Source organism: Penicillium samsonianum (assembly GCF_028829775.1).
Source record: "Penicillium samsonianum strain IBT 33392 chromosome Unknown utg000001l_segment0_segment0, whole genome shotgun sequence".
Taxonomy (NCBI): domain Eukaryota; kingdom Fungi; phylum Ascomycota; class Eurotiomycetes; order Eurotiales; family Aspergillaceae; genus Penicillium; species Penicillium samsonianum.
Genome location: NW_026643259.1, coordinates 2112114 through 2135193, shown reverse-complemented (window position 1 = coordinate 2135193; position 23080 = coordinate 2112114). Strand labels below are relative to the sequence as shown.

Sequence of the window (23080 nt, the reverse complement as noted above, 5' to 3'; positions counted from 1 at the left end):
CCCTGATGTAGTAGATGGCCTTTTGTTTAAGAAAAATAGGCATTAGTCCACGAGTCGCTCATACATATCCAACCAAATAACTTATACAAGAATGACCGGAAAGATGATCACATTCATGGATAGCAAAAAGAAAAAAACAATATAAGAAGATTGAAAATAAGGTACCAGCACCAGTATTATACAGCATCAGCAATGATAACCTCAGCAGCCTTCTCACTGATCATATAAATGGGCAGGGCGATATAGTACCCCGGAATCTTAGGAAAGACCGAAGCATCCACAACACGCAGCCCATCAACTCCACGAACGCGGAAGTCAGCATCCAGCACAGCCTGAGGATCCCCATCTTCTCCAATAGCAGCAGTACAGCAGGCATGGTGACCCCATGCCTCTTGCTTAATGAAGTCTTTCATCTCATTCTCGGTAGTGACATTGGGTCCTGGCCAGACCTCTTCAAACCCGCCGTCGAGAGGAATAAGATCATCAAAGATCGTGCGAGAGAACTGCATTGCTTCATACACAGCCTGAAGATCCTTGTCATCCGCACCATCCGTGGTAACTCCGGTATCGAACGAGTGGAAGTTGATAAGGGGCATATCACGCGGGTCAGTAGATCGCAGCTCAACCGTGCCAGCGTTATTGCGGGAGCGAGACTTTAACGTGATCCAGGTCCAGTGCTGGGCGTCTTTGAGACCTTCGTAGGAGTAGTTGGGGTAGTAGCCCGGGAAGTTGACGGGTGCTCCTGAAATCAATAGGTCGGGCTCATCCTCTGCGACAGACGACTTGCGAATGATGGCGATGGCGATCCCATTGGTGGTATAGGTGCCTTTGAACAAGGGATCGTTTTCGTATTGTTCTAGACAGGGGTCGGGAAGAGAATACAAAAAAGTACACTTGGATGTAAGGACGAAATCAGTGGGCGACTTGCCCACTGTGCCCATCTCGTACCGGTCCTGAAGATTACGACCGACGCCGGGGAGATCCACCAGGGTTGAAATTCCAAGTTTGGATAACTCCTCCTTCGGACCAATACCACTCAGCTTCAACAGCTGGGGGTGTTGAACGAGCCTGCAGACAGAATCACTTCGCGAGCAGCACTCACGCTACCTGGTGTCCCGTTAGACGATGTCTGGGAAGCTCGGGGGTCTGCGCGGTACAGGCTCTGTCCCCGAAGATAGTCAACACCGGTAGCCCGTGGCTTAGCTCCGGTGGTATCGAACAGGAGCTTGGTTACCAGGGTGTTCAGCTGGATATCAAGGTAATATTTTCGTGAACCATCCGAGTTCACAGCGTTGACTGTCTTCATGAGGAATTCTCGAGGGCCTGTCCGTTTGTACTCGGGGACATCCACAGCGAGAGGCACTTGGTATGGACCCTCATCGTAGTCGCGCGAGGGGAGGGGGTTGTTTAGGTCACGCAGTAGAACTCCGGCAAGGCCCGTGACCGTGGTGATTATTTTGCCTAACAGTGTTTGACCCGCGGCGGTCGCCCCGGCCAGGATCAAGGATAGAAGCTTTTGGTCTTCAATGACGAGACGCAAGTCTGTAAGGCTTGTTGTAAGCCATCCGTCAAATCCGTGGCCCAGCAAGCTGCTTGGCAGATATCGGTTGCGCTCTAGTCTCGTGAAGTATTGTCTCATGTTGGAGGCGGACCATGAGTCGTTGCCAGTGAGACTGGCCAGTTGCTCCCAGTCATTCTCGTACGGGTAGATGGTGCTATCAAGATACTGGTCAGCATATGATAGCCACGTCCAACAGACATCGTGAAGGTGTGGCTCACATCATGGCATTGTGAGCAGAGCATCCACCCAAAGTACCTGCTCGAGGATATAAAATCCCCAAGGGTTCGGAGCCATTGGGCACATTGTTTCCAACATGGAGGTCACCGGCAGGTGTCCGGTAAGTCATCTTGGTGTCTTCTTTCTGACGAGTCAAGTTCGAGTAGTGGTTCACGAAATAATCCCACCTCATCGGCTCGTATTCCGTGGACTGGAGCTGCAAAGCGGGGACGATTTGCTGGGTTGCATTTCCCTGGTCATCTCCTGCTTCTAGAAGAAGCACCTTGTATCCTGCAATGGCCAATCGTGCGGCTACAGGGCCACCTCCAGCACCAGAGCCAACAACGACATAATCATACTTGGTGGTCGAATTCTCGTTATCCGAAGACCGCTTGTGTGCATTATGATATCGATGACCTGGTCTATGATCACTGTATTCGGGTGTTAGTCTTCTGTGTCGTCAAGGTCCGAGCAGGGACTGGAGGTGCACATACGAAGCCAAGACAACTGAAAGGGTGGACAGCAGCCCAACTACTGCAGAAAGACGCATAGCGAAAGAGAAAGGACGGAGACGTACTCCACAATTAAAAAAGAAAAACCGAAAAGAAATCTTCAAGCAGAAAACAAACAAACAAACGACCGACTTGGGATATATGAATGGCCGCAGAAGGCTTCTCCTGACTCTATTATAAGACCACAGAAGCAAAAGCACGGCGGGCACCCATAGTACGATCTTTGCCCGTGCTACTGAGTATATTCCTTCATTTTCCTTGTGAAGGTGATCGACATAACCTTCCACTTTCCAAATTAGCCTGTATCACCCATGGATATCTAACCCGAAATACAACACCAATGCAGCCCTAGTAACATACCATTCCCATGAACCTTGTACATGGGAATGGCTGTGACTCGTATTGAACTAGGTCTGAACCCAATGGCGACTTGGCAAAGTAGAGATAGGCATTGATACCCTTGGCTTGTGGAACTGGCCAGCCAATCAATATGTTCTAAATCATGGCCACTCGTGCCGACCTCCTAGCGTCTTCTCTATGCCGTTTGACATGCCGATCATATAGCTTTCCAAACAGCCACCAATCTAACGGTGAAGCTAGTCTTCTTTGGGTGCCAATTCTTTTGTTCGTAACAATGATACAGTTTACTGTTTCGGTGGCGTACGGAATACATCGTAGACGTCCCACTCCTAAGCCGTATTATCGGGAAAACTAAGTGGGCTGGGACCTGATATCCATACTGGAAGTGAGATCCAAAGGCTAGCCACTCGGGAGTTGCTCCACTCCCCGGTTAAACGCGTGTAAATAATTACTCCGTGCCTGAAAGCTAAAGCCCCTTATTGTTGGTGTAGAACTAGGGATATAGCGAATCTTGCTTCCTCCCTGTTTCACTAACGCCTGCTGAAGGACCCTCTTATACGATAGGGGTTAACTTCGTATGAAAAAAAAAAAATACCACATGGTCTTGTGAATGACTAGAGTTTTATATTGGTTTATTGAGTATGTTGAATACGTATCAAAAAAATATACATATTAAAGACGAACATCGTCGTGTTGGTTGGACCCAACAATCCAATAACTGTAAATAAATAAATACAAATATATAAAAAAAATTGAAGGGAATGAAAGCGATTGCCCCACATAAGAATACGCCTCATTTCCGTCCTTAACTACACCGGGTGTGGGTGGTGTAGCCGGGCTTCATCAGAGGTGTCCACCTCATCAAGTGGGTAGAACTGGCGAGCACCATTCTTGCTCTGGACAGGGACAGCTGCAAATTGAGATCCATTCCCGCGAGAATGGGAGTTCATAGCGTATGATGACTTGGCTTGCTCAGTATCGCCAAAGAGTCCGGGAGATACACGACGTAGTAAGGATCGAATGGCGGGCAGACATGCACAGATAACGCCAACATCGCATTCAATAGTACTCCAGTACCCAACAGTCACGTAATCCCCTTACAGATGTCAATAAAATTGCACATATCGAAACAGGAAAGAGAAGAAAACGAGACACTCACATGTTAGGTTAGTGGTAGAGGCAAAGTGAATCATTGAATTCAGCCGCAGGATGCTGACAAGCGTGACACTAGGCTCATGAGTTAGTCACTGACATTGTGGAACAGGCTGGAATAGGGAAACGCACAAGATACCCAGGCAGAACATGCACATTACGAATGATTTCCGTTTCACAGAAAGGTTTAGGCCGTATAGCTGGCGCAGTGGAAGCACCATGACAATAATATCAAGGACCATGTTGAGAACTGCCGCTGCCCAGCCCTGTGCATTGATATGGTTGCACTTGTAGTTTTCTTCCCCATACCAGCGGTGCCACGCTCCGGGTAGAGGTCGACACTGGAACACCGAGATCAAGATAAAGGCGATCCAGTAGGAGACATTCAGTCCAATGGTGATGTAAGTTGCTATCCTAAACCTTCGATTAGGGAAGATACGAAGGTAGAAGAAGCAGATTGATATTTTGGTTAGCGGGAGAATGCTTAGATAGATCAATTCGTCCCAAAAATAGACCTGGTGCAATTAGACAAGTTCGCCTTGGCAAGTGCATGGAGTAAGGGGTTTGGGGTGCTCACATAAAGAATATGGGTGATGTTGTCGAAAGGAAGGGTCCACATATCCTTTCCTAACCCTGCATTGGCCACTATACAGAACGGTTAGTTGAGTGAAGATGGGTTTAACCAGCCGCAAAGGAGCCATACAGACGACGGAGAGTGCTGAGAGTGGAATGAGCAAAGCCTGTTAATTCGTAGTCAGAAATAAATTCAGTTTCGAGCAAAAGGGATGGTTGTATGTACCATTGTCAATATCATTGTCCAATCATCCGCGCCAAAAACGCCACCACAGCAGCTCAATCGAGCCAACATGCGGAGGATGAAAGCGACAAGGGCTATAATTCCACCAGCAATTCCTGCGTAAGAAACAATCTTTGTGCGATCCCGGATAGGCTCCCCGCACACTGTCATCGTGACATTTTTTGTAGCTTATGTATGTTAGCAGTGATGACTAGTGTGGATGAAAGATGAAACCATTGACTGACTTAGAGATTCTCGAATTGTGCAACTAGTGACAACACATTTCTGGAGAACGGCTGTGTAATGTGCATCATTGCATAGACATGCCTGGTCGGTTGTCTCGCAGGACGATTGCGACACCGAAGCAATCATACAATCCAGCTTCAAAGGGTCAGTGTTATCTAGTTTGCACCAAAAGAGGGGTAGAAGGATTGGACTACCTACCGCACACGAGGGTAAAACAGCCGCCAACTGTTCCATCCCTGCTATCACGGTCGTCGCGAACAAGGCGGCCACGAGGGCTGCTGTACCGAACAAACGCATCGTGAAGTCTGCAGGATAGGATGCATTCGGGATCAAGAGACTGACAGAGGAGACATCGACTGGATTTGACCAGGCGAGTCAGGAGAATCTATGAAGTAATCTTATGAGATTCACGACGATCCCTTGGCTAGGATACAAGAGTTTGATGTGCCTCCCCATTGGGATTGTTAGCGCATAAACACCTCAAATTTTGGTGCCGCATTCGTCCTCGCTGAAAAGTTGCCGTTCTACTTGTCCGCATGTTTAGGCATTTAGGCACTAGATCTGTCATCGGCAAATATTTCGGGAACTGTTTCAACTCCCTGCCAAGCATCACAATGTGGTCTGGAAGTAGTCCACAGCGTCAGGAGTTCCTAAATTAATCGAAACAAGTACAAACACTTTTCATACGGCCAGCCGTAAAACCGGTAACTTTGGACATCTGTCGGGATCCATCGACAAATTGACTAAGTTGGTCTCTCACTCTTTCAAGGTTCGAGCCGTGGGCATGGTGGCTGACTTAGAAAATTGGGATCTGCACATATACGAGCTTTTCCCCAGCTCTCAACCCGACTCTAGACGTTTCAAGGGCCCACAAATATCGGCCTGAGCGTCCATGCAGCAAAACAAAGAGCTCGCTAAGCCGCCGATCTAAATCGGGACTTTGACATTCCGCCCTACTCGGAACGGGTTTATGCGTTCCGTCTCTATAATGGAGTCTAATCGTCTCCAGGAAGACCCACAAGCGGGACAGGCTCCGAGACAACATTATTGCTTAGACCCGGTGAAGAAGTTCCGAATATTATCCGCAGTGGGTCTATAGTCTTGCTCCCTGAGGAAAAGATCGCTTCAGTATTAACGAGATGCACCCATCCTTCTACCCATAGCTTAAAATCCCAGTGCCGTGATCGACACTGTCATTGAACTAAGATTCAATTTCACCACGGAGGCGTCTGCTAAGATTTGACTTCACTGCGAGGCGTGCGCCAAGGCTCATGTCCGCCACAAGAGCGTCCGAACATTCCCCAACCAGGCCTGATCAACCTCAACATACAAATATATCCATAACCCACCCGCGATATAGCCAAACGGATGGCCATGCAGAAATTAGGGCCTTGTGCCGTGTTATTCAGAGCTGTTTATAGGGGCGTTGAAAGGGATGGTGGGACGGTTAATTTACGATATACATACGATGTATTCTGCGCAATACAAATACCATACGGCTGGCCAGTTGTCTCTACGATGTACATACTCCTTTGGGCCATAATTGTATATATTCTTCAGTGGACTTATGCGCTAAAATGGGCCATTCAGGGGGTCATCATTTCTCAGCATGTGTATCATTCGGGGATTTACCTAGGCACAGAATTGCCGCGGGATATCTAAGGGACGCAATATTCCGCTCTTGTGGAACGGTGTTCTTGAGTCGCTCGTTGCATGATCATTCCTTCGGTCACAAGTGGAAACTGGCATTTCTAGTGGAGGGACCAACATAGTCATTCATCATGCGCATCTTCACTTCAGGGCTGTTGCTCTGGCCACTGTCGCTCCTTACCCTAGTATCAGCTTTCCCAGGGTCAATGAACGGCCACAATGGCAACTCAGGACATCAAGGCATGCACAAGTCTTGCCCATATGCCAATGGCCAGGACCAAGCCAAGCCAACGACAGAACATGAAAAGCGGTTTCTTTTCAGTTTGATGAAATCGCCTGTTGATAGTACGTCGCAAAAGTTCCCTCGCGCTGTCACAGTTTGTAACAAAATAACTCTAGTTACCGGCGAACATTCATTCCAACCCCCGGACTTCGAGAACGGTGACCAGCGAGGCCCCTGTCCAGGTCTGAATGCGCTCGCAAACCATGGATATATCCCTCGGAGCGGAGTGGTATCGGTAGGTTATTCCTTTGTGGCTGGCATCAACTCCTAGGCTAAATGCGAGAAGTTTGTAAATGTGATTGCAGCAATCAACAAAGGTACAATTGCCTCATGAAATTATGAACGCAGCATATTCTAACATTACTTCTATAGTGTATGGCATGGGCATCGATCTAGCAACCGTCCTTGCGATTATGGGCACCGTCTGGACTGGGGACGTGCTGTCCCTCGATCCCAGCTTCTCCATCGGCGGTCCCGATACTGGCGTTAACAACCTGCTGAATAACTTGGGTGGCGTCCTAGGTTAGAATACCTTCTTTGCTTGCAAATCCCCGTCGACTGCTAACACAACCTACAGGCGAACCCCAAGGCCTGATTGGCTCGCACAACTTTATCGAAGCAGACTCCTCCAACACCCGTGACGATCTCTACGTTACGGGCAACAGCTGGACACTGAACATGGACAAGTTCATGACTTGGTATAATATGTCTTCCGACGGTACTTATGATATGAGTCTCATGGCCGAACGAGCAAAGATCCGTATGGACGAGACTATTCATACAAACCCGGATTTCTACTACGGGCCCGTGACGGGGCTCATTGCGCGCAACGCCGGTTACATTTTCGCAGGTCGGCTGTTCCGAAATCACTCGAGTGAGAATCCAGAGGGGACACTGAGTAAGTTGATATAAGAGATGGTTATATGCGACCGATGATGCAAGATTTGCTAACCCCATCCTAGCTAAGAGCCACCTCCGGAATTTCTATGGCATTTACGGCCCGGAACACAATCTGACTTACCGCGAAGGATGGGAAAGGATTCCTGAGAACTGGTACAAGACTCCAGTGGACTACGGACTCGTCTCACTCAATGTGGATACCATTGGCTTCATAGCAAGATATCCGGAGCTTGGAAGGTAAGAGACCGTGCCAGGTTTCCCATATTGATCAGTTTCTAACAATGTTTTGAATAAAGTATTGGAGGAAATATGGGTGAAGTGGACACCTTTGCCGGAGTTGACCTAGGGGATTTGACAGGTGGTGTCTTGAACCTGGCTGGCCTGCTGAAGGATAATAACTTACTGTGCTTCGTGACTGAGGTGCTGAAGTTCGCTAGCCCCAACGCGCTCGCTGGGATATACTCGACCGTAGCTAAGCCGTTGGAATTTGTCACTAATATCCTGGCTGTGCCTTTGCTCAACCTTACTTGTCCGGCATTCCAAGACCTTCAGATGGGAGGGAAGCCCCTATGGGAAGCGCTTCAAGACGACTTCCCTGGTGCTTCGAAGAGCAATAGTTCGCTTTAAACATTGTGGATTTGTTTGAATTGGCGGAATCATTAAATAAGACGGTTGAGCTAGGATCTTTTCTTAGTAGAATATTTTTTTTAATAAATTCCAACTTAACTTCCCGTTGAAACGTGAAATGGGTATATGTAGGTAGGTAGGGGTGCTGTTCTAAGACACTAGGGATCAGCATGCTAATTTTTGTCGGGGATTAGGAATGCGAGAATATGCATGCAGGGTTATGCAGGTTGGCATTTCATGGTGACCTGCATATAATTCTCATTAATTACTATTTACATTCCAAGGATCTACCAAGGTTCTACCCCGGATTGTCTGCGTTAGTAGACCAGGCGGATGTGTGATGATGACAGAACTGTCAGATTATCCGCTATGCGGCTCAGTGGTTTAGTGGGATAATTCGTCCTTCGGGAGAAATCTCTAGGTTTCAAAATTACCTAACATGGACGAGGTCCCGGGTTCGATTCCCGGCTGAGCCCCATTTTTTTATTTTTTTGAATTCCATGCATACATACAGCATTCAACGTTAGGAGTATGGCTGCGTTATAGTTCGTCTCATGCATATTTGTGTGGTTATAATTGTCGATACTCATGCATATTCTCAAGAATAGATAGAGTCTGCCAAGAAGACCATGGCACTTAGATAACACCACGTATTACGAAGCTCTACAACATTGAAGTTTGCGTAGGGCGGAAGCCTATTTGATCTCATAGGTATCACAACTGATTGCCGTGACCTCGGCACCTCTTTTCCCTGTAATAACATTGCAGGAAATTTGTCTTCTTCGATTCAGCTCCCTTGTGATTCCGGGAAATTCTCCGATCAGACCCCTCGAAATCAAACAAAGAACTCTTATCTGCCAAGGTCACTAGGCCCGGTTCAACACAAGTAGCGCATCGCGTGCGAGAACTAGCTGGGCGGTCCGGCCAACGACAGACCAACGGCATACCACGACAGACCACCTCATGCAACTAAGCGATAGCTCTAAACTATCGTACGTATCTCGCAATGAAAGTGAATGCTCTGACTGAGCGGTAAGAATCATCCACACATCAATGGTCGACTAGGACGACTAGGATGGCAAGGATTGTTTAGTGTCATGGTAGTGTACGGACTAATTATGCGGGGTTCGTTGCGCTTTGCGCTTTGATTCCGATATACGGGCCGTCTCTCTGCATTTGCACGTATGCGATTGTGCTAATCTATATGAGTTTAATTAAGTTGAGTTTGATGCCTGCCCTAGACTCTCCTAGATTGCTCGGTAGTACGATCTCTGGAGTGTAACCTAAGACATTCCTGGACCTTAGATGGGGAGTCAGTAATGCCCATTCTTTCCCCCGGCAATTTAAGGTTGGACCTACATATAAAGATAAATTTCCTCGCCTTAAATGTTTGGATCTGCTCTATACATTTATTAATTGGTCTACTTATTATTTACCTTCATAATGCGCTCGCTGTGGACGTTAGTGGCACTGGCTTTCTCAGCCAAAGCCATCAAAACAACAGGATGTCCTCTTTTGGGACCAGCATTCCCTGCCCCTACCGCTCTGTCAGTGGATCCCATTTTTCGCAGCAAAGCTGAGGAATTGACCTCAAAGCTCAATGGTGCCATTGAGGATGGAAGTCTACCTGCTATATCATTCGCAGTGCAGGTCTTCAGCAGCGAAGAAGACGAATCTGCATTCGGTTTCTACCACACAGATGGTCCAGTTAAAGTTGGATCTGTGGGAGTTCGTGAGGTTGACGAGGATACTATGTTCCGCATTGGCAGCATATCAAAGCTGTGGACTATGTTTCTCTTCATGACCTTGGAAGGAACACGATACTTCCACGAGCCCGTTTCAAAATACGTCCCTGAGCTGCGAACAAATTACAGCTCAGCACAAGCAAAAGATAAAATTAATTATTTGCAATGGAGCGACATGACTATCGGCGAACTGGCGAGTCACCAAGCGGGCCTTGCAAGAGACTGTATGATGAGCCTAGCCCGACGACCCGAGTGCGCAGTGTGAAAAGGAAACTGACCATGGATTCTAGATGCATTTGGAGACCTCGGGTTCCAATCCGATCTTCTCCAAAGCATGGGTTTCCCCGCGCTTCCAAAAAACCAGCAACTGACTTGTGGGAGTGAGCACCAATGCGATAGGAATGGTAAGTCAATTGTGTCTAATATTATCGCTCAAATTATTTGGCTGACAGAGGGGATGCTTTCAAGATTTTTTCCGTGGCATTCTAAGAACGTGTAAGTATGGTGATTCTCCTGGATTTGGATATACCCCTAACCTGGTCTATTAGATCCCTTGACTTCGACCTCACACACACCGATATACTCGAACGCAGGATATCAAATTCTTGGCTACGCATTGGAGTCAATCGCAAAAGACGACTTTGAAAACATATTAATGGACCGTCTTATCAAGCCACTCAACTTGACTCGGTCCTGTCTTAAGGTCCCAGATCCTAGCTTGGCTGTGATTCCCTACAATGAGACTTTCAGTTGGTTTAGTTTTGATATTGGCGAAGAAGCTCCGTGAGTGCCAATGAACTGTTTGATGTATACATTACTTACGAACTACTAGTGCTGGAGGCATTTTCTCTTCTGCAAAGGATATGGGCACATTCGGCCGTGCGGTTCTTTCCAGCGCCCTTGTTGACCCTGCCGTGACAAGACGGTGGCTCAAACCGGTAACACACACATCATCCCTGCAACATTCCGTGGGCGCCCCCTGGGAAATTTATACGTTTTTGACACCTCGTCGGGTCGACCTGTACACCAAGGCTGGGGACCTTGGACTGTACTCCAGTTCCATCGGTCTGTCACCAGATCACAATGCCGGTTTCACGGTTTTAGTCGCCGGTGGTAACTCTCACGCGATGACATCGACAATCGGGGAGATGGTTGCCGATATTATGCTTCCCGGACTTGATGAAGTCGCCAGAGACCAAGCTCTTGGACGCTTTGGGGGTACATATGCTTTGACGAGCGGCTCCTCAAATTCTTCGATCACCATCACGGCCGACGACGGGGCTGGCTTGGCAGTCTCAGAATGGACCAGCAACTCGGTTGACATGATTGAGTCTTTGATGACTTTGCAAAAAGTGACCGATCGCTCTGCGATAAGCATTCGCCTACAGCCTAGCGGTCTTGAGACCCCAGGGCGGATCTCCTTCTTGGCTGTTATCTATACGCTTGATGTCTCGGAAGAGGCTGGGCCCATTATTGGATCCTGCTTTTCGTGGATTCTGCTCGAGTCCCTGGTGTATGGCAACGTCGGTCTCCCAGAGTTTGAGTTCGCCCTGAATCATGATGGGAATGCGACGAGCTTATCCCCTCGGGCGTTGCGCGTTACTCTTCCTAGAGTTTAACGGGCCGACAAAATTTCATTTGTACTTGATTTATCATGACGTATCGAACTTCGTGGTTGTTTGATTTTTTACTGTATATAATTACTCTACGTACCAGTGCTGGAACGTCGATAGGCCATGTCGGGACTTCTGATAACCATGAGCCCAAGCTAGGAAAAAGAGATGATTGTTACGAATGCCATCATTATTTAAGTTTCTCTCAAAGTCTCGTAAAAACCAGAGCTTTCAATTTACTTATGTTGATACGGAGGGTAGTGCGTCTGCCGCCAAACCGAGGAGGTTCTCCTTGCCTCCCTCCCTCCTTGGGTCTGCATATCCTTCTCTCCATCCCCTTGCCCCGGTGAATTCTTCCTCCCTTTTCACATGAAAAGCACACTACACTAGTCTTAGTAATCTATATGATACTCGATTTTGTACGGAATAGTTGACCTGAAATATATCCAGCCTCATTCTCCAGCCGCTTTAGCGTTTATTCATTGCGTTTTTTTCAATGGCGCCAAAAGGAGACTACCACGATGATCAAGCGTGGTTGAAATCTGTGAGTGAAGTCGAAATCCTCGGTGACTCTACCTAATCTCACAAATCTGGGTTGACAGCCAGTCATCTGAAAATATTCCACTTAATGTTACTATTCGACGAGCCTCCCAATGCCCTGATAATCACAAACTCTTGATTATTGGAATTTTTGCTGAAGTATATGTTTTGGACGATCATATTATCAGAAAGATCCCTCGCAGCCAGAGTGAAGAAAGCATGAAACCGATACGCAGCGGTATAGGTGCCATGTGACAAAACCCCTTTTTGGGGTAATATTGATGCCTGAATTAAGACTGGCAGAAAAATGAAGATACTTGAATTAGTCCACGGCCCCGGAGTATTATAGAGGCGTTAATAAGCACCGTATCCTAGTTCTGTTAGCTGATCTCGAAGTATAAAAATGAAGCATTTGACACCATACAAATTTATATATCACCACTTTTTTGAGTGGTTTACCCTAAAAAGCCTTTATTGAGATCTTTGTACCACTTAAAAAGTGGTGATATACGAATTTGCACGGAGTATAGTGTCAAAAGCTTCATTTTAATATATACATACAAGAATAGTCGGCGCTTATACTAGACTTCCGCAAAGCTCGCAAAACCCGAAACCCGACCCGACCCGACCCTCAAAAGGGTCAGGTTTCGATTCTAAAGCTCGCAGCGGGTTTCGGGCTTTTGGTTTGGGTCCAAAGCTCGAAAGGGGGGGCTCGTCGAGCCCGGACCTTGGGCCTAGTACGTCAACGATGGCAAAAAGAAGAGGAAAAGAAGTATTACTATGGAGAGTGATGAATTGAGGGAGTGGTGAATTGGGAGTAGTTGGCTGTATCACACTGCCTATAGTGTAAGCTTTTGTTGGAGTGAAAGTAAACAAGTCGTATCCTACTTTATAGTATTTTCACCTAAGTCACTTTTCGAATCCGGATAGATTTGGCGTAGGGTCTAGGACAGCTGGTTAGTAAGTAGGCTTCTGATAATAGTGGCCTAGGGGTGGTGAATTTGCTACCTTACTATAGCGGAGTCGGGATAGAACAAATTTGCATAGTAATTTTCAGATTTAAAGAAGATGTTTGGCAAGAATGATTTCTTACGGCGAGGATAGAAGACTTTATAGTTTTCGTTAGCTATAGAAAACTTCGCGTAATGTATAGTGCTGTAAATTGGCTTCCTAGGAGCTAGGATTAAGGAAGCTTCTGGCTACAAATAATCTCCGACTCGATACTAGTTCCTAGGAGCGCGTATTGATTTTTGAGGAGTAGAGCAACATTTTACCCATGTATTTCCGAACTTTAGCGCCTCGGCTAATATACTCGCACGATTCTTAGGAGTATATGGGTAATGAATACTAATATGGGACCAGTCATACTTTGTTGGAAAACGAGGCCCAATTATACCTCCTAGGAGCTTATATCCTTCTAATGTTGTTGATCGCAGACACCTTCATTTTCCCGATTCTTGCATATAAATACATCCGTATAACCCTTAATATCCTGACTGGCTTAAAAAGCAAAGCTTTCACAGATACTGAAGAAGCTTAAGGTATGGAAGGTTACTCTTGAGGGAAGAAGTCTCTCTAATTGGCTAGTAATAGGCTCCCCTGTTTTGACGCCTCAGTCTGGCTAACCAGATATTCCAAATTGTCTCAAAAAAAGGTATTATCTCTATAATAATTAAAGGAGATTATGAGAAATGAAGGTCAAATTGACATGGTCAAGGTGGGAAAGTCAAACACTGAGCACTTCTGTTACTATATGCATGCCAAATATGTCAACATCCCCAAGGCTTGTGAGCCTGACTATATCTAGCTACTTCGATCCGTTCCTCACGCATTCTTCTTGGCCTTTACTTGGCCAAGCTTAAAAATACTCGACCTGGCCTCTTCCTTGTCTAGTCCAACCCCCTTCAACAAGGTACTGTCGAATACATTTCTTGGTCCCACGGCGTTCAAAAACCAAACAGCAAAGGCATTAGTACCTTTCCAAATGGAGGTACTCTTTCCATTGAGAACTTCGTCCACAACTTCCCGGGCAAACTGGGCCGGCCCCATCGTCTTTGCAAGGTGAGTGGTTGTTCGCGCCTTTACAGAATCCTCCACGACGTGGTAGATACTCTCCGGTCCAAAGTTGATATTGTCGGCCGCCATCAAGGGAGTCGATACTTCTCCCATATACAGGGTTTTGACTTTGAGGCCAAGTGGCTGCAACTCGAGTCGAAGAGTGTCCGAGTAGGATGCTACAGCCGCTTTGCTAGCGTTGTAAGCGGAAGCGAATGGATTCGGGACGCGCGCTAGGACGGAGGCGACATTAACTATTATCGGCGAAAAGCCTGGGCTCACGCTGGCGAGCAGAAGGGGGGTGAAGGCAGTAGTCACTTCCATGAGGCCAAAAACGTTCGTGTTGAAGAGTGCACGCACGCGGGCGGGATCTGCCTCGACGGCGGGTGCTTCGTAAACTAGGGTGCTAGCAGCATTAATTCCCGTACGAAAGCCTGCAGTCGACTGTACTGGAGATAACCCACGAGTGCCCGCATTGTTGAAGAGTATGTCCAAGGAACCTCCTGTACGACTCGAAATTTCTGCCACTAGGGCCTTGATACTGCTCGCGTCCGTGACATCGAGAGTAAGTGTTTCGATATTCTTTCCCTGGAGGTTGGCCAAAGTCTTCAGCGACCTGGCGGTCGCAAATATGCGGAAGCCCTTAGAAGCAAACTGTAAAGCTAGGGCGTTACCGGCACCTCCTTGGGAACATCTGGTAGGTGGGCGGTTAGGCCAGGGAATATGGAGGGAGTGGATAGGTCTCAACGCACCCGGTGATAAGAATTGACCTTTGCTTTGAGTCCGACATATTGGGAGAAACAAGGCTAATTATGAAGGATATTCACGGCGCAATACCGCCTATGTATACATTTAAAGTAGTATGAAGCACGAGTAACCAAGGTATAATATATGGCATAGGAATAAGAGAAGCTGATTATTAAACAAATTTCTAAGCTACCTAGATCGATAAATAGATACCTAGGTTGGTAACATAAGTCCATGGATATTCGGGTGAGTTATGTCAACCTTCCGCAACGACCCAACTAACTTTACTATAGTCGGCAAGATAGTTGCTCCATCCCCACCGCAGATTACCGTGGCGGCATTTTTAAACCCTTTTTTTAAAAAAAAAAGTTCCATAAATACTAGGGCCTGCTACCATTCACCGTATCCTTTTGGTCATTCGTTGCGCACCCGGCACATCATGAAGGCTCTTATTTCCAACCGCAGGATTGCCACCAGATTTGTCAACCTCGTCTGTGGCAAATCAGTCGGTGGTCAAGGCGGACAGGTCAAGGAGGATGTTCCCATTCCTACAATCTCGCCCGACGAGATTTTGGTCAAAGTCAAGGCGGTCGCGTTGAATCCGACGGATTTCAAGCACCTAGACGCCATTTCTCCTCCTCACTCCATCATAGGCTGCGATTATGCCGGCGTGGTCCAACAGGTCGGCAGCGCCGTCAGGTCGGGATGGGCACCCGGCGATCGCGTGGCGGGCGCCGTGCACGGTGGTCTTTTTCCTGAAAAGGGAGCTTTCGCCGAGTACTTGAAAGTCGACTCGGATTTGGCTTGGAAGATTCCTGATGAAATAAGCGACACGGACGCCACCACCTACGGCGTCTCAGCCGTGACTGCCATGTTGACCCTCAATGTCCGTCATGGCCTCCCCTTCGTCCAAGGTGACGAGGCAGCCCTCAGAGATGAGGCGATCTTCATCTATGCTGGAGCCACCAGCGCTGGGCTCTTTCACATCCAGATTGCAAAGGCAGCTGGGTATAGAGTTGTTACGACGGCCTCACCGCGTTCATTCGACCTTGTCAAGGCGTACGGGGCCACTGCAGTGTTTGACTACAGGTCGGCAACCGTTGCAGCAGATGTCGTCAAGGCGTATCCTAAGATCTCGAAGGCCGTCGATTGTTTCTCCGAAGGAAAATCTACTTCCGTATGTGCAGAAGTACTGAAAAACACTGGCGGTACGGTGGTAACGCTATTGCCTAACGGCAAGTCAAGCGTATCGGGCGTGGCGTACGAGATGGTGATGGCGTATACGATGTTTGGTCACCCTTTTCAGTGGTTACCCCCAATTGGCCCAAAGTTCGAGGCCAAACCAGCCGACCGCAAAGCTCTTGTCCGCTTTTACAAAGACCTTCCAAAAATCACACACATTTTGAAACCGATTCCTACTATCAAGCAAAAGGATGGGTTTGAGGGTATTTTAGATGGATTGAACAAACTACGAGCAGGCGCTGTAGCCGGGGGCAAGTTAGTAGTGGATTTTCCAGCTTAGTATAGCGCTGTATTATGCGAAGTGAGATGAATTCAATTCAAGTCCGAGAGGCTTAGTACAACCACAAGAGAGCTTGCCTGTGCGTGGGTCAATTACCATAGGTATAGGAAGATTGATCGAGTTTCGGTCTTCAGAATTACTGGCACGACGTATACTTCATCAAATCCGAAGAAATTATGCAATCCTCTGAATATAACAAATAAAGTTGAACTATCAAGAGGGACTGGGCCTGCGAACCAAACTGTTGCTCCACATCATCGTGCATTTCGGTGATGTCGAGATATCCTTACCGCCTAGACACCGGCCTATGCATTGCCCATACGGACAATCTCAACTGATTTCAGCGCAACGATCATCCGAAGCGCTGCCACATTGGAAGATCCATCGGTAGATTACTAAAGCGACAATACGCCTCATAAATTACTGCGACCCAAGTATTATGCCGTGCCCCGGGTAGCAACTACAATTGAAGTGAAATTTCTGTATTTAACCGACGGTAAGGAGCTTCGCTCCGCAGCTCGATCACTAATCATGAACTTGCGAGGTACTATATGAGTCAAACGGAGTAGAAGCTACTGTAGGCAGGTTCTTTCGCATTCTACACCCGACTTCGAAGGTGTATAGCGGCCAAAGGTTGGATGTCTGGTTCTATAAATATATATGACAATTGGGACTAGCTTCACCCGATTTTTAAACTGTCTTCGGCACCGCTCTATACCATTTTTCCATTCCCAATGTACAAATCTCCATATTCACCCAATTTTAGGCGTTTAAGCCAATTCTAATGCCCCCTCGCATTAATCTCGACCCTTATATAGCCGAAATTCTCGAACTCTCTTTTATGATACGATATATATATTAAGCTCGCACCAACATTGGGGTAGGCCGTGTGCACAATACGAGCAATGTCTTTCCATGTTGCAAATTTCGAGCCGTCTTCGACCTACGAACCAGATTTACCGGTTGGCCAAAAGGCTGGCGACTTCTGCGCCAGATCTTTGATGGACTCATGGATGACATGACGGATTCTATCAAGCCCCATGCAGATATTTGTTCTAGTACTCATTACTATATCCCCCATACCACGTATATATGTATTAGTTGCTAAAACTTCATGATATTTTTGCATGCTGCAAGGCCTTCTCCACATCCTCGCGTTGAAATCCAGGCGTGCGACCTAAGCAGACTCCCCTGCTTACCAGTGCTATCAAAGTCAGAAAACTCTTCAGATCCCAGATTAGAGTACATATTTACCTGGCATCAGTCGCGCGATGTTGATAGTGGTCTTCGTTGGTGAGCCCTGATTTGGCTCATCAGAACACAAAATCAGATTCACGTCTTCCTCCTGGAGGAATCCCTCCAGATCTTGCAAGTCAAACCAATCCCCTTTTAGCTGCTCTTGAGTATCTGGCGAGACAAGCGACAACGGATCCTTAATCATATCCCATTCATGATAACCGCGGCAAGAGTAGCCTACCCCCTGGCTCTGCAATGAGGGTCGGGGATAGTGGGTTCCTGCACTACCCAAGCCGAAGAAGGGGATTTCCTCCCACCCATCTAACGGCTTCTGGTTCACTTGGGCATCTAATCTCTCTTTGAAGTAAGCTGTGAGACGCTCCCTATTCATCATACTGAAAAGGAACCCGAATGGCTTTTGAAGACGATATAAACCGATGGACTGATCGCATAAAGCCAATTTTCCCTGGTAGAGACATGCCAAATTCAGTCTTTCAATGAATTCAGGCAATTCTATGACTGAAATCCTTGGTGATTCGAGGGTATGTGGGAAACTGCCACCGGTGAAATGATCCGATCCGCTGCGACCAAGGGACGAATGCGGGGGTATTTTGGATGGTGGGATCGTTATTGGCCCGGGAAATGAAGATTGGGGCAAGTCTTCACTGTGTGAGGGGACATTAGAAACCTGTGTCTCACGGTCGGGGTTTGCTTCGGATGCCAAAGAATGAAAGGTCTTTATCGTATCATGTAGATGTGCGGTCAAATCAGAGTGTGACGCCAGTACCCCAGATTGAACTAGCTGTCCGCTAAATGACAGAACAGTAAGGCTCATTTGATCCAAGATAGTCTCCAGCTGGGAAATACGGTTATTGAGGCCTGTAACAGCCTCCCGCTGGCGAGAGCGAAACGCCCTTTGCGCTAGGCGAATCTGCATGCGACGGCGCTGTTGCAAGAGTCAGTGGTTGGGTTAATGCACATAAAAGGTTGATGGAGATTGAGCAATATCCAACGAACATCTTCTGGAACTCCACTTAATGGGGGTTCAGCATCTCGTGGCTCTCCGCGTTGTTTGGCTAACGATGAGGCCGGCCTTGGCTCATAACGCTGGCGTTTCTGCGGTTTCTGGGTTTTGGATTGAGAGGGAGTTGTTTGTTTTTTCTGATTTTCGCAAGAACGATTCTCTAGGAACACGTCGCCAGATATAGGCAATTGCCCATGCATTTGAGTTCTTTGTGAAATAGATGATTCAGTCTGGGGATAAGAGGGGATTGGCAGCAGTGATGTAATATTGGAGGTCGTTGAGTGCGGTACGAAAGGTCGGTTTTGGCCGAATGGCAAGGTACTATGCTGTTTATCCTCATAGCCCGAGAGATGTAGGTCACCAGATGGCTGAAGCGATGATGGCTGGTCCATAGGGTGTTACGTATGACGTATGTTAACAGAGGACCAAGATAAGGACCAGAGAAATACTCTAAGAATGAGCAAATGCAGATTGTATTAGGATCGCCATAGGTGTCACCTGACGTGCTGGATCATTTGATGTATTCGGCAGACAGATTAACGTGACCGGTAAGCCAGTGGGCCACCACCTTACCCAACCTACTGAATTTAGATGTATTTATCTTAACCCAAACGCCATTAAATTAATTCAACTAACTAATACGTCTATCTGGACATCTAGTTAATTTGTGCTCTATTCCTCCACACCCACTACATTTTGGTGTGGCCCGTGTTTGTCCCTTGGTGAATCTCTATATCATCCACGAACGCAAGCAGACTGCCTGCAATGTGACAATAGCTACTTAAAATGGGGTTTTATTCGGTCAATTGCATGATATAACTCATTCGCAGGGCAGATGAATATAAACCTTGTAGGGGGCATTATGCATGCGTGTAAATACAGTTGCAAGAAACTACCGACAATTGCGACAGCAGAGACGGTAGTTTTGCAGAGAAACGCACAGCCTTGCAATGGCAATTTTCCTCGTAGGGGACTTCCGTAAAATGATCCATAGAACCCTGATTTTCAGGATCTTTAGATGTAGGCATTTCCAAAATCTCAATTTCTGCGTGACAGGTCTCTCTGCCTTTATCGTACTGGAGTTGGTTGTACTGGAGCAAGGTCTAGATTATACAGTCAGACTTGAGAGTTGGATGTGAGAAAATGGTTTAATTTAAGCCATGATTGAGAACCAATTATAACCTGTGGGTCTAACATTGTTTGGGAGTGTTGTGCACCGCCTGTTGAGACTGAACGCGATTCGGCTTGATTAATAGACCGACTCGGCGATAGTTCAAGGGCTGACAAATCAAAACCGGTCTCCTGTACACTAAGTACGGCAAAGCCTTGGCTTAAAAAATTTCACCGTCGGTCAAGTTAAGTTATGGTCAAGTGAAATGATGAGTAATCATCCCATGCCGGGCGAGGTTGCTCAGGTAAAGTTTATTAGCATGGATATTTAGTCACAGCTCACCAATTGAACTCTACTCTTACACTATACTTTCCTTCCATTTATTTTCATCCATTGTTCCAGGGCTCAATCAATGCACTCTCCCGAAAAAGAAAGAGCAGAATGTAACTCTAGCCATAGTACTGTTATTCGGATAGAGGAAATCGATATCTTTGTAGTCAACCGGGTTGAGGGCAGTGGCACTTAGTCAAACTAGTATCTCACTATCGGTAATTTGGGGAGTTAGTATATTGACGACACGCTATGTAATCGCCATGATCATCGACCGAGACTCGGGATTATTATTCATCAGGATCTCACCCTTCGGAGATCACAAGAAGAAATTATATCATGACTTTACGGAGATTCAAGTATTTAGCTGAATGGCACCTACTCTTTGTACGAAAATTGGCAGCGGTCAAAATTAGATCCATTGTTTCATTTTTCAAATATGCTTTTTCCTTTTGGCACGAGCCACTCTTTTGACCCTAGAAAAGATATTCCAAGTCTTTCTGGACGGGTCATTCTGGTGACTGGGGGCAACAATGGTCTTGGGAAAGAAACCATAAAGCAATTGGCGATGCACAATCCCAAAATATACATGGGTGGTCGCAATGCTGGGAGAGCAGAAGAAGCAATTCTTGATATTAAGCGAGAACTCCCTTCCGCGGACATCGCTTTTCTGGAAATGGATCTTGCGTCTTTTGCCTCCATCAAACACGCGGCTGAATCATTCCTGTCCACAAATGACCGTCTCGATATCCTCATTAACAACGCCGGTGTCTTTGCTTCTCCCCCGGGTTTGACCGAAGATGGATATGAGGTCCAATTTGGCACGAATTACATGGGTTCGGCACTACTCACTCGACTGCTTCTGCCGATCCTCACCAAGACCGCTGGTACCGGGGCTGATGTTCGTGTCGTGAACATTAGCTCCGAGATATATCGAAACGCTCCCAAAGCCGGTTTACTTCTCAACCAGGTCAAGACACCCCTTACCGAGATTAGCACTGTCGCCCGTTATGCTCACTCAAAGCTCGCCAACATATACAATGCAAAATCTCTCGCCCAACATTTCACCAATATTAAGTCGGTTGCTCTACACCCAGGGCTTGTCCGGACGAACATCGGGGGTGGCATGACAGCCAACCGGATTCTGTCATTCATATTTCAACTAGTCACCTCAGTGGCTTCCGTGGATGTTTCTACAGGCGCGCTCAATCAGGTATGGGCAAGTGCCGCTGATCCTGCTGAAGTGAAGAGCGGAGCGTATTATATCCCCTTCTTCAAAGAAGTGAAAAGGATAGGCATCGAGAGTGACATGGAAAAAGCGGAAGAATTGTGGCGATGGACAGAGCAAGAGTTCAAAGAACATGGCTTTTAGTGATTTTGTAATGCAATGTGCACTGTACCATAATCGTGTTGAGAAACTACTAGCTTCTAACTAATTGATAATCCTATATAGGGAGAAATAGCGAGCTATCTATCTACTTTTTAGAATAACACACTAATTTTACTATATAAATTACAACTCTATAGCACTACAGTAGGGCTAATCTAGGAGTCTAATAATCGTAGAATGAAGGCTAAGGACTTAACACGCTATAAAAGTGGGAGTGTAAAATATAGTTGAGTAAAGTCAAACTACAATGGAAGGAAGTGTCCGCAAAAAAATAAAAACCCCAAATTCTCCAGTGAAATGCGAATCCAAGGTTTTCGAGTCCTTCATGACCATAGAGATGCCTGTCGTGCGGATAATTATTTTCACGACTTCTGATGAATTTCACTTTGCAAAATCGAAAGTTTAGATGAACCGAGGGAAAGATGACGTCAACCATTCCGCTAGAGCTGGTCAGGGGAATAAAATAAGAAATTAGTAGTCGATAGACTGCGGCATATCCTCTCCATTGGATATCGGGTCATATACCATATCCGCAAATTGAGGATAATGGATATTATTTCAATACCATATCCCCAATGAGGATATATATGGATATCCGCACTAGTACAACTCTGGCTTAATTATCTACTTAGGTGTAGTTATGTACCTCTTATGTAGCTTATTAATTTATTTTTCAAAATAAAAGATACATATGTTCGGACCTAACTATACTAACGAGACGTTCGTTGGTGATTGCGAGACTATTGAGGGAGATGCGCCCTTTGATATTATCAATGGGGAACATATGGGATCTAAACTTTGAGGTGAGGGAAGATATGTGATGTGGCAAGTATTCGATAATGCTACACTTTGTATGAACACGCATCACGAAAATGAACAAGTCTGATTCTTCCAAAGGCGAGATCCTCGCGACAAAAACAAAGGGCCGATCGTGCTGCCTTCCAGCGTAACAACTGGCACGGCTCTGTCGCTGGTACCTGGCATGATCACCGGTGGTTTACCACTTCCTCCAGCAATAGGACAAACACCTCTTCGTGGTGCTGGGGATCATTACTCAAACGAGCAATCATTTCAGGAAGCTAAGATCTGTCCTCGGGTAGGGCATTTTCCTTGGTATCCTAGATTTGGCCTTTATTGCCAGTTTATTCTCTTCTATTCAATCTATTTAACAAAATGTCCGCTTGTGCAGTACGACGCCTTTCAGCCAGCTGCTGGCCGTTAAACACTTGATCTACGCGACTTTCACAATAATCAGCAATATCGTAACAAATAAAGAGGCCGCACAGTTTACGCACCCTGCTTATAGTGAAGGTCCAGCCGGCCAATAGAAACCCGATAAAAATGAAAGATGATCCTTTAACAGAATGCTCCACTAGATTAAATTGGCCATGAACTCATGGAAGTGGGTCGATTCCTGGTAGTTGCCCCTCCGATTGCTATTCGCTTATTTTGTCACCCCAGTTC

The 23080-nt window shown here is 46.6% G+C and overlaps 8 protein-coding genes across 8 annotated transcripts; 4 read left to right on the top strand and 4 right to left on the bottom strand.

Annotated features, from left to right (window-relative positions):
• Positions 1-176: 176 nt before the first annotated feature.
• On the bottom strand, positions 177-2327 carry N7471_000828 (GMC family oxidoreductase; the record flags this gene model as incomplete). Its single annotated transcript, XM_057273549.1, has 4 exons — positions 177-1049; positions 1103-1715; positions 1780-2208; positions 2272-2327. The coding sequence occupies 4 exons, from the start codon at positions 2325-2327 to the stop codon at positions 177-179; spliced, it is 1971 nt and encodes a 656-aa protein (XP_057141728.1).
• Positions 2328-3458: 1131 nt separating this feature from the next.
• Positions 3459-5140, bottom strand: N7471_000827 (putative integral membrane protein; the record flags this gene model as incomplete). Its single annotated transcript, XM_057273548.1, has 8 exons — positions 3459-3745; positions 3809-3876; positions 3934-4316; positions 4379-4446; positions 4505-4541; positions 4601-4785; positions 4843-4978; positions 5042-5140. 8 exons carry the CDS (start codon positions 5138-5140, stop codon positions 3459-3461), a joined length of 1263 nt encoding a protein of 420 aa, XP_057141727.1.
• A 1484-nt stretch (positions 5141-6624) lies between these two features.
• N7471_000826 (peroxidase family protein) lies at positions 6625-8303 on the top strand (the record flags this gene model as incomplete). Its single annotated transcript, XM_057273547.1, has 7 exons — positions 6625-6838; positions 6893-7011; positions 7063-7093; positions 7149-7298; positions 7354-7674; positions 7739-7913; positions 7973-8303. The coding sequence occupies 7 exons, from the start codon at positions 6625-6627 to the stop codon at positions 8301-8303; spliced, it is 1341 nt and encodes a 446-aa protein (XP_057141726.1).
• A 1443-nt stretch (positions 8304-9746) lies between these two features.
• On the top strand, positions 9747-11667 carry N7471_000825 (serine hydrolase domain-containing protein; the record flags this gene model as incomplete). Its single annotated transcript, XM_057273546.1, has 5 exons — positions 9747-10272; positions 10339-10452; positions 10517-10543; positions 10597-10831; positions 10881-11667. 5 exons carry the CDS (start codon positions 9747-9749, stop codon positions 11665-11667), a joined length of 1689 nt encoding a protein of 562 aa, XP_057141725.1.
• Positions 11668-14025: 2358 nt separating this feature from the next.
• Positions 14026-15046, bottom strand: N7471_000824 (uncharacterized protein; the record flags this gene model as incomplete). The annotated part of the gene is made up of 3 exons (XM_057273545.1): positions 14026-14654; positions 14721-14950; positions 15009-15046. The coding sequence occupies 3 exons, from the start codon at positions 15044-15046 to the stop codon at positions 14026-14028; spliced, it is 897 nt and encodes a 298-aa protein (XP_057141724.1).
• A 396-nt stretch (positions 15047-15442) lies between these two features.
• Positions 15443-16525, top strand: N7471_000823 (zinc-binding alcohol dehydrogenase family protein; the record flags this gene model as incomplete). Its single annotated transcript, XM_057273544.1, has 1 exon — positions 15443-16525. One exon carries the CDS (start codon positions 15443-15445, stop codon positions 16523-16525), a length of 1083 nt encoding a protein of 360 aa, XP_057141723.1.
• A 1008-nt stretch (positions 16526-17533) lies between these two features.
• Positions 17534-19295, bottom strand: N7471_000822 (bZIP transcription factor). The gene is made up of 3 exons (XM_057273543.1): positions 18779-19295; positions 17780-18707; positions 17534-17729 (listed from the first exon to the last, which is right to left on the bottom strand). Exons 1-3 carry the CDS (start codon positions 19175-19177, stop codon positions 17638-17640), a joined length of 1419 nt encoding a protein of 472 aa, XP_057141722.1. The 5' UTR covers positions 19178-19295; the 3' UTR covers positions 17534-17637.
• A 1370-nt stretch (positions 19296-20665) lies between these two features.
• On the top strand, positions 20666-21598 carry N7471_000821 (Short-chain dehydrogenase/reductase SDR; the record flags this gene model as incomplete). Its single annotated transcript, XM_057273542.1, has 1 exon — positions 20666-21598. One exon carries the CDS (start codon positions 20666-20668, stop codon positions 21596-21598), a length of 933 nt encoding a protein of 310 aa, XP_057141721.1.
• Between the last annotated feature and the right edge of the window lie 1482 nt (positions 21599-23080).